The sequence below is a fragment of the Aythya fuligula genome, chromosome 11 (assembly GCF_009819795.1).
Source record: "Aythya fuligula isolate bAytFul2 chromosome 11, bAytFul2.pri, whole genome shotgun sequence".
NCBI classification, from domain to species: domain Eukaryota; kingdom Metazoa; phylum Chordata; class Aves; order Anseriformes; family Anatidae; genus Aythya; species Aythya fuligula.
In genome coordinates this window covers 20,289,561-20,300,178 of record NC_045569.1, presented here as the reverse complement: position 1 = coordinate 20,300,178, position 10,618 = coordinate 20,289,561, and the positions used below count along the sequence as shown (strand labels likewise).

At 49.8% G+C, this 10,618-nt stretch overlaps 1 protein-coding gene across 1 annotated transcript in view; it reads right to left on the bottom strand.

Moving 5' to 3' along the window:
- Positions 1-876: 876 nt before the first annotated feature.
- MAP2K5 (mitogen-activated protein kinase kinase 5) overlaps positions 877-10,618 on the bottom strand; it is a 127,688-nt gene continuing 117,946 nt past the window's right edge. Inside the window, exon 22 of the mRNA XM_032194790.1 lies at positions 877-2,322. Within this exon, the coding sequence (XP_032050681.1) occupies positions 2,218-2,322 (105 nt within the window). The 3' untranslated portion in view covers positions 877-2,217. The remainder of the gene's footprint in view (positions 2,323-10,618) is intronic.

Sequence of the window (10,618 nt, the reverse complement as noted above, 5' to 3'; positions counted from 1 at the left end):
GATTTCCGCGGCTGAAATGCAGCACAGCGGCTTGCAGGGTGCACGCCGGGGGGGTTCCTTTGTCTGTCTGCGTGGGTGCCCCCCACCAGGCTTATCGCAGCTCCCAAAACCCCACAGAGCACCGGCGTGGGCTCAGCACCCACTTGCTGCAGGGAGAGGAGCCCAGAGGAGCAGGGACCCACCTGGCGTGGCTGGGAGCACCCCGGGGAGGCCAGGACCGAGCTCAAGGACTTGGGGAGGGAAATGGGACAGAGGCTCCAAACTTCCCCCATGATTGTGGGATTGATTAAGCACACTGATGAAGACAGCAAAGTTAATACCTGTGCCAGTGAATTATGCCACTGTCAGCCTGCTAGCCGGCAGATTTGTCACGTTCCCATCAGCTGGCATCCAGCGCAGGTTTTCAGGGTGACGTCTTCCCCTCCCGACCTCCCTGCCAGCGCCAGCGAGAGGAAAAGCCTTGGTTTTACTGACTTTTTAAGTAAATCTGAGGGAGAGACTTTTTATCCAGAGAAAGCTAATGCAAACTGTTAGAGATAAATAAATGAAAGGGCTGCCTGTAGTCTGGTTGGCTCAAAGGGAGGAAATTTGTCTCACTTTAGAAAAAGGACCTGAAGGTATGGGTCCCGTTGACTCATTCATTGTACTGTTATCTGCCAGGGAGGTTGTGACATCAGAGCAATTAAGACAAACTTTAGTCTATAAGTTCATGCCTGCAACCTCTATACATCAAAAGAAGACAAATGATCCCTCCAAGGAAGGAAACAAATATTTTCCAGGCTGCTTCCAAAGTAACATTTAGGATTTGTAGCGCTTTGGTGGGAATTTTTCACTGCGTGTTTTTCAGGCTGCTGGTACGTAATAAATTACCTGAGCTTTTCTTTTAGCAAAAGTTTATTTCTAATGCAAAAACAAGCAAACAAACCCCTCAACCTCCTCCCCTGCCCACATCACAGCAGTGCTCAGTTTGCTGACCTAAACCCCCGTTTACACCCCAAGCCTGCCTGTCGCCCTCCTCTTCTCTGCTGTGTTTTTGCAGGAAGCATCCGAACACAAGGACTGATTAAATGGGTGCCAACCTGTTGTGAAAACACACACAGACACTGCAGGACTGACAAACACAGCAGAGATGCTCACAACTTCTTTTTTCCTCTGCAGTAAGAGCAAAGCCAGGAGCTTTGCCCAGCAGCAGTGAGCGGTGCTCCCCGGCTTCTGGTGGCCACCACCACGCTCGCTCGTGCCCCCAGCACCAAGCCCCTTCCCCAAACAGGCAGTGGGGACACGTGGGGAGCACGGGGCCAGCTTCAGCCCTGCTGCTTGCACCTCGTCCTTTCCCCCACGAGGTCAGGGGATGCTGTGAGCCCGTGTCGTGCTCCTCAGCCTCCTCGCACGGTGCAGCAGCAGCACCCTACAGCTGCTGCCAGCTCCCCGTGCCCACCTGGTGCTCCCCTTTTAGGAGAGGGCTGCCCTCGGTTGCTCCCTCTGCACCTCAGCAAAGCCACCACATTGGTGTGGCAAGGGCTGAAGTCACCTTCCTGCACACGGGGAGCACCCCGAGGTGCCTGAGCCATGGCTGGGTGCTCTCTGCACAGGGCTGGGCGCTGCCTTCCCTGTGTGGCTCTCACAGCAAGCCCCCAGGAGCACAGAGCATCACCCATCACGTGAGAGCACGACTGCTGATACACCTGACATGCTTTTATTCCCTCACCTCCTTGCAGGATGGGCAAATCCAGACACTTTCTTATTTTTTTTTTTCCCTTAAAAAACAAACAACAATCTCAAACAAGCATTTCGTGGATGTCTGCGCTCAGAAGACAGCCAACAACTCCTTAGGAAGTCCTCCAAACAGTCAGCGTGTCGCTCTTACAATAGCAAAAGACTAACAGTTAAAAAATACTCTGGAGCCATGAAATATACAGTACATTCAATAACAAAAAAATATAGATAAAAATACTTGCTTTAAGGCTGTGTACAGTTTAACTGAAGATTAATCTGAGGACATTAAATTGCTCAGCAATAAAAGAAATGTGTGAAGGAAATTCCTTAATGTGTGTGTATGGGAGGGAGGGAGGGAGGCATCAACAAACATCCTGAAAGATTTTGCTGATGCTTCTAGAAAATATTTTTAGCAAAATATGATCCAGAAAGACTGAGAGTCCGAAGCGAGGGACTGCTTGTGCTAGTCCCCGACGAGCTGCTGCCGTGAGCCGCTCCAGCTCACTGCGGTCCTTGCGTCGATCGCCGCTCCTCCAGCATCCTGCACACCCACATGGACACCACCTCGGCGTTCCCGTCGTTGTACTGCATGATGAACGGGTGACCCTGGAGAAGGGGACAGGCAGAGTTAGCCAAGAGAAGCACAACTCTTCCTAAGAAAAGCCAAATAGTTGTTTTTCTATCATTATTTGTAATGTTTGGAAAAAATGCATTGGAACGTGCTGCAGTTACATTCATAAAAATGCAGTAAAACACCTACTCAAGCCAGAGGACTTTTAGTTGGATCCATATTATCCACGTACATCCTTTATACAGAAAAGGGAAGGCTGGGAGAACCCAAACTCTGCTGAGGCCTTAGCCCGGCATGCCTTGAAAACATCAGGTTTTCTTTTTTTAAAAAAACATTTTGAGCTCACCACGGTTTGGAACAGCTCCTTGGACAGCCTGCGAGGCTCTTCAACTAAAAAACCACGTTTTGATAAAAAGATATTCTGACAAAAACACTAACCCACACGTCTGTTTGTTAAAGTCCACGATTTCTTAGGTTTCTCTCTTTAATAGCCCCTTTGTGCAACTCTCCTGCTCAGTAACAAAATGCAATCCCTTGTGCAGAGGACTTGTAAGACCCTTGACTTCTGCCAGTAGGAACCTTCCTCTTCACCTCACCCTTACACAGATGGTTGTATGAACTATCTAGGAAAAGCGATGCCCTTCCTGGTGTTAAATTCCCCCAATTACTTGAGCTCTGTGCCTGCAGATGCAGCAGGACCAGGCTCCAGCCTCTGCAGCACTCAGCAGCCATCAGGAGAGGCATGGCGCGTGCACACACATGCGAGCACAAGTCCTTTGGAGCAATCATTTGACAAAGAAATTAAAATCTCACCTAAGCATTCCCCTAACAGGCCTTCAGGAGAAGCTACTGCAAGAACCAGAGTACGATGGAAGGAGGGATGACGATAAAATATTCTCACCCATGAAACTATACGGCTACCGCAGACACCGTGGAAGAGTTAAGACACCTCCGAAAATCAGAACAGCATCTCAGGATTAAACAAAAATATGGCCTGCAATTTCAGCAGCCAGCTTAGGCAGCTCATGCCTCAATCTGGCCCCATTCCTAGAGATGGGAACACGCCATCTTCAGCTGAATCTCAAATGAAGTATAAAAATCCACAGGAAACCAAGCACCGCAATTACAGAAACGGCTGCAAGAAAGCGATCGCCAGGAGAAACCATCACAGATGATGAAAACCTCTCCCTCCAAATCACTCAAAAGCAGCTCAGTTCTTGCAACACTAAACTTCATGGCTCTCGCAAACAATGCCTGAAAGGAATCGGAGTCGATCTGCCGGGGAGCCCGCGGGGACGGTGACGTACATGAGGGAATTACCGGCACCGAGCGGGTCCGACACGGGGCCCGGGATGCCTGCGGTCGGCCGGGGTAGGATGGCACCGAGCGGAACAATGAAGAAGCAACTGGGCTAAATAGAGCACAATAAATCCTCGCAGCGCCAGCTTGAAGCAATAAAACACTCGGCGGGCCAGGGCCAGCGAACGCAGGAGGCGCAGGGATAAAACACACCGCTCAGCGGCAAGACGCACGCGGGAAGGGCGAGACGCTGGCGCTTCAGCCCTTTGGGATGGCTGGAATCTCAGCTACAATGTTTTGGGGAGAAGTCTGAGACGTGGGGAGCCCTTCTTCGAGTCTTACTGGGACCTGTAAGACTCGGGTTGCTCGCCCAGTTCACCTCTGGGAGGAGATGGAAGCAATCCTCTGGTGGAGGTGCTTGGCTGAGCTGGAGGTCCACCACCAGGGGAACACCACACAGACCACGAGGAGCTACAAACGTCTCAAGTGTTTTGTTTCACAGCCTCTGGTGCCCTGACAGCTGCCTAACAGCCCCGGCAATGAGTTTCTCTGAAGCACAAACCCCTGCCAGCCACAGCGATGCTCCAAATTCGCTCTTTTTAACTGCTACAGAAATAGATATTTTTTCCCCCAATATTCAGTTCTTTTGAAGCCTCCTTTCAGGCACGTCTGGCTTCAGGGAGCAACGCTAAGTTTGTTTGAGGGCTCTGAATTTCAGGTGCAGGCAGGCACGTGTGAGCTCGGCCCCCATCACTGCTGGGAAAACGGCCCGTCGAGGACGAGGAACATGCCCAGAGGTCCCAGAGTCCGTTCGAGAGCTCGGAGGATGGCAGCAGACACTTCAATGCTACCCAGGGAAGATGGATGATCTTCAAATGATGCATTTGAGTACACAGACGCTCGCGGCACTGAGCATATGGACAACGTCTTTTCCCTTCCAACACCTGGCTACCAGAAATCTTCAGCTTTGGTCTTGAATGTCTAACGTCAGGAACAACGATGGAGCAAGACTACACCCTCTGTTTTTTTTTCCTTACTGCAGCTATCCCACAAACATTTGGGTTTCACTATTTAAACAAATGCAACCTGAAACGCTCCCGGTTTTGACATATGCCTCGATTCCTACCTAGGGCACAATTCGGGAGGGAGCACGACCTGGGACCCGGAGGCAGGAGTCCTGGGGTTTCTCCCCACGCTGCTGCAGACTTTCCAGCCTGACCTTCAGGAGGCTGCTTCACCTCCCGCAGCCTTATGGCTAAAAGGGAACACGCGATTCTGCTCTCTCGTGGGAGTGCTGAAAGGATCAGCGCAAGCGTGGTTTGCACCACGCCGCCACCTTTTTGGGTGCAAAAGGTGCAATACTAAGGCAAAGGCTTATTATTATTAGCAACACAACCTAGAGGTAGCTGCTCTGCCTCTTACACAAAACAACAGCCAAGGACACCCGTCAGAACTAGGGAAAAACAACGGAGCCCACAGACGAGGAAGAGCAGATGCATTGGGGCAATTAAAAAAAAAGCTATTACAAGACAGTCCGCTTCTCCCATGAATCTCCTTTACGACGGAGCGGCTCCCCGCAGAGGAGACGTCTCCCACCCACCCCATCCTTGCCGTTCAGCTGCTCAGAGCACGCAGGGAAAGCTCGCCACGCTGCTCACCCTCTTTGCTTTGCTTTGTGGGGTTATTCCGCTGAAGCCTTGGGTTTTACGCACTCGTTTTTCTCCCTAGAAATAAGTTTCACCCGAAACCACTGTTTAGATTTCTCTCGTTTTTATACTGCCCTAGCGAGGGTTTTTCTCAGCCTGAAGGGATGTTTTTACCAGGCTCTTTTTTTGTTGTTGCTGATTTTTTTTTTTTTAAATGGGGAATGTGAGAACAGACATCTCCACCAAAGCTAAGGTTACAGCGTCAGTGGGACCTGTATTTGCAGATCTTGGTAGCCAGCCCACGGCACGCTGAGGTCAGGCACATCAAGTAGGGAAGTCACAAGGAGCACAGGGTGCACAAGGTCCATGGATGGCCCCAAATCACTTTCCTGCCTCTAATACCCGGCCTCACCAGACCACACCTCGCTCAGAAGCACCTTGCTGCTGCAGTCACACCTGCAACTGCAACAAAAACACACAAAGAGCACACAACTGTGGACAATGTGTGAACCCATCAAACCTGCCCTTGGCCTGCTCACAGCAGCGTTTAAGTTGAGATGCAATACGACCTATCTAAGAGGTACTTGTAGTCAGCTCGGCATCCAGAAATGTCTCAGGGAAAACAATCAAAGTTTCCTCCGAAGGCTCAAATCACCATGGTTGCACCAGCAGCAGTCTCCTCTACTCTTCGCAACTTCTTCACAAGGTCACCCCGTCGGGTTCTCCACGTTTTGCCACTATTCTGCATCCAGTCCCTGACTCCATCCCTTCTCAGGCACCTAGAGAAGGGCAACCATTAACTCCCACAAACCAAACCATGCACCTCAGAAAGCAGCGAATTAAACTGGAGATGTTTTTTGGAGGGGAGTGTGGAAAGAAGGGGAAGGGAGATCAGGTGAGGAGGGAAGGGAAAAACAAGGGAAAGAAAGGTTAAAAAAAAAAAACCTGCTGGAGGAGAAATGCAGCTGCACTGCCCCAGTGCATGCCCAGGCTGCAGGATGGGGCTGGGGATGAACTGTCACTTCAGGAAACAAAAAAGCCAAGGCAAGCTGCAACACTGGAGGTGAGCTATCAGTGAATTCTGGTCACTGAGCGACTCAGCAACAAACAAGGATCCCAGCCCTCACTACAACAGTGAGCGATGCCTTCTAAAATAAACACAACCTGCTGGACTTAAAAATCCCCGCGTAGATTTACTTTGCTTTGCAAGCTAACATCGACAAAGCTAACATCGATAAAGTTTCAATCCTCCATGAATGCATGGAGGATTGAAACGTGTTTTTTTTTTGTTGCAGTAGATGGTTACCAGTAGCAGGATGGCTCTCTTGGTTTGGGTGGTGCACGTACCTTGCTGCAGCTGCCATCCGTTTTTTGACGCGTTTCATTTTTGCAAATGCCAATTCTTAAATACTCACCGTGACGAATATTCAGCAATCAGCACACCCAGCAGACCCAAGCAGCAGAAAATACGCTCAAAAGCCAGCACCAAAGCGCTCCCCCATCCTGGCCAGGCACTGATCCGCCTTGCCCCAGCCCTGGGGTCTGGCTGGGCACAGCCTGCGGCGATTTCTGCTGCCGGAGGCTCGGAGCAGAAAAGGTCAGGCAGGACGGGGCCGGGGATAGCCACAGAGTGAGTGTCAGCCAGCCTAATTTTGTGTGTCAACTCTGAAAATTAGATAAACAATGACAAACCAGGCTTTTTAAATGAACTTGTCTCATCTCGTTCTCTTGATAAAGGGTACATTTCTCAAGTTGCAGTGTCCCATCAGACAGGTTAACTCTTTCGAAGGGGAGCACCTCGCAGAGGGGGATATAAATGATTTAAATATCTGACATGAAATTAAAAGGGCAGCGCCCCCCTGAACACACAGCCCTGGTAATTCGAACTCGTTGCCCACACGCCATCAATCATTTAGCCCAGTCAATTAAATCGCCATTATTCAAGGGTAAAAGTTCCATAATTTTACCTACCCTTAAAATTCAGTAATTTGCTTTCATGGTTTTCTCCTCCGGCCTAAGAAATCTTCATTTTTGATATTAATCTGCACAGAGCTTATTGCAACAGACCCTGAATCGTGTCCTCGGCAGGGCTGCAGGCACACGGGGTGCTTCCTGCCCCCAGGGGCAGCTCTGCTCGTGGGTTCCTCTGCCACTGACTATGAAATGTCCACGTCTGGATGGCACCACGGTGGTTTAGACCTACACCCATGTCCATAACCACTGCCACAGGACAGGCAGACAATAAATAACATTGTTTAAGCAACGCTCCTGTGATTTCAGAGGACTTTGCAAGCACAAAGCAAGTGTGGGTCAGGCTGATTTAATGGATCCAAGAGATACGCAGCTGCTGACCTTAACCAGGATGGTGAAAAAGCAGATTCCCAATTTGAAACACTAATGAGCCACCTATTTCCTTGCAAATCTGCAAAAATGACAGGGTGGGATCTCCTGGAGCAGAAGACATGGGGGTACATGGAGGACACAGAGAGGAACGTTAGTTCCAAGCGGTGCCCAGGGACACTGCTCTTATTTTGATAATACGGTCAGATCCAACCCCAGCATCACCTCCCTAATTTTTTTTCTGATGGGCGGTGAGAGGTTAATTGGGGCAGCACAACTTGCTCCTGGCTATCCTGGAGAACGTGCTGGGATCAGGGCTGGCTCACTTCATTACTCAGGGGCACGTGAGCCCTTCAAACCTGCATGGAGAGCTGCATCCCTGCAGGAGGACACGAAGGTTAAGGGGAGGACACCTGGGAATGCCATCCCGTGGCCCCTCGAGCTTACGGATGGCTCTGGCCAGAGCAGCACAGGGACGAGCAGCGCTGTGCCTGTCCTGCCCATGCCACTGCCAGGATCACAGCCAAGTGCCCCCATGGCACCCACCTCTGATTTTGGTGGTGGTGAAAGCAGCAGCAGGTTCCTGGGGTGCTGCACACCCTCCCTCCTTCCTCCTCCCCAGCAAAAAAAAGCCATGCCCTGACTTTCGATCCTGCACGGCCAGGGCCAGCCTCTCAGCAGCAAGCTGCAAAGACAGACCTCAGCATGAACCTGAGGGGTATGGAGGAGGAAGGAGGGACACCACTTCAGGGCCCAAAACCTCCTGGTAACAACTGTCTGACACCCAAATGTGATCACAACACCTGGCAAATTGGAAACTACCCTAAAGGACTTCACGCTTACGCAAGGGATGTTAGGAAATAGGCAGCGCTGCTGTTGGTTGCACCAGTGTGAGCCTTTTCACGCTCTCTTTTACAGGAATCCTCCCAGATTGTGTAGTAAAAGCACTGTGCTCCATTTATTACGGAGAGGCACAGACAAATTATGCATTTCATTTAAAAATTTGAATTCAGCGTAACAAAAAATATAATAAAAAGATCCCAACTGTTGCAGACATAGACTATCAAGACGATGGCAGTGCCCTTAGACAGCATTTCAAATACAGTTTATTAGCCTGTGATATGAAAAGGGTATTTTTATTGCATGATATAATGCAATGGGACCTTGGGCGCTCTGCAGAAGGACCTTGCACTCAGAAGTGTAATGAACCCATAGTCCAAAAAACATTATACTGTACATTAACCTATCATTAATGGCACATTAGGGCTAGGGGCATTGCACGCTTTCTGGTCAGGGCTCCATCAGGACAGTATGGAGGAAACCACAGTCTTCACAGGCTTAAAACAAATAGAGAAAATAAATATTACTGATGGCTACAGGCTGCTTTAAGGGAAGCTCACTCTCCGCTCAACACGCGATTCTGATGCCATTTTTTAAAGGGGGAGGGAAAAGACAATGCAGCAGTTTATTAGGCAATATTGGAGCCGGCGTGTCACTGCTCTGCAGCACAGAGTAACTCCGTGGTGCATCAGATGCCTCAACGCAGAGCTTTTCCTGCAAAAACATGGCAGCTCTGAGCACTGGGGCATCTTTTAAGAAAAAATGAAAAAATCAGTGCCCTTCCCTCACCCCTGATGACACGGGTAAGGCTTCCCTGGCAGGTGGAGTTAAGACCTTGGGAGAACTTGCTCTGCCCCAGCTCTGCACAGCCCCATTGCTGCTTGCAGGACATCTGTGACCCATTTCCACCCCACCCCACTTTTGCTCCTGAATGAGCTGGGATGTCTCATGTCTTACTCCACTGGAGGTGCCCTCTGTTTGAAGGCAGGCTTGATCTGTAAAAAGTCTGTTTGGCAACTCATCCCTGGCTATCTAAAGGAGTGCAAGCCCTGCAATTATTGAAAATAAGAAATTGGCTGTAATCTAGTGCACCACAGTTATCATCCTAGCTAGTTCTCCAATTGCTACTGATGTTTTTATGCTATTTACAGCTCTTATAATTAAATGAGGGCACATATTCAAGAGGAAATTCTTGCCCACTCCCATCTTTAGTGGGAATACAAGTCAGACCTCCAAAATGACAAATACAAACCTCAGCTCTGGAGCTGTTTTACCTCCCCAGATGCCTGGAGAGACAAGGTGTTCAAGCAACCCAAATTACCCCAAACTGACCCTGCGTCCCCCTCTAGTGACCTCTGCACACGCAGGATTTCATTACTACTGCCTCCAGTCGTGGAGGATTTTACATCTAGAGCTTCTGCCTCCAAGGACAAGCCAAACTAAACGCTGTTCTAATTATCTGTGCTAGCTATCCACAAGGCCGATTTCTGCTCCCACAGCCAGGAATAGCAGCGAGGAATCCTCAGGCCAATACTCTACTGCTGACTCCCAAAACATTGTTAATTCACAGGCACAGAAGGTGTCAGAGTCCTCCTCAGGGGCTGCGCCATGCAGCTGCCTTCCCTCCATCGCTCTCTTCTAAGGCTCAAGTGGGGTAAAAAATCTGAAGGCTCCACATGCTCACATTGATCCGTGGAGACACAGGATATATACACGAGTAGGAAGACCCTAGACACTACTGAAGTATGATCTGGCTGTGGCATCCCTTGCTTCACTTTTGCGATTTTAGGATGTGTTTTGCCCACAGCAGGTAACCAAGTGTTTACTGGCCCAGATCTCTCCCCCAGTTGCCACCCTCTATATATTGACTACTCTGGGCAAGGGCTGCCTCTCACTGCACTTGGCAAAGAATTCAGCACGCCCACAAGTCCGTCCTCAACTGGCTGCTAGAGCAAAATGTCCCATAGCATGGGCCAAAAAGACAGGGGTCTTCAAACAGATCTGCAAAGCTGTGGGGGGCAGAGGGACTTCAGGAATCAGAAGATGAAAGCATCCAGAAAATAATGTTTTCCCAGAATTTCCCACCCCATGGGGACATCACCTGTAGCTTCTGCCATCTTGAAGAGCACAAAGCACCCATTTGTCTAGTCTATGGTGGGGGTATTGAAGTGGGTCAGAAACTACACTTATCAGTGGCTTTTCCTGG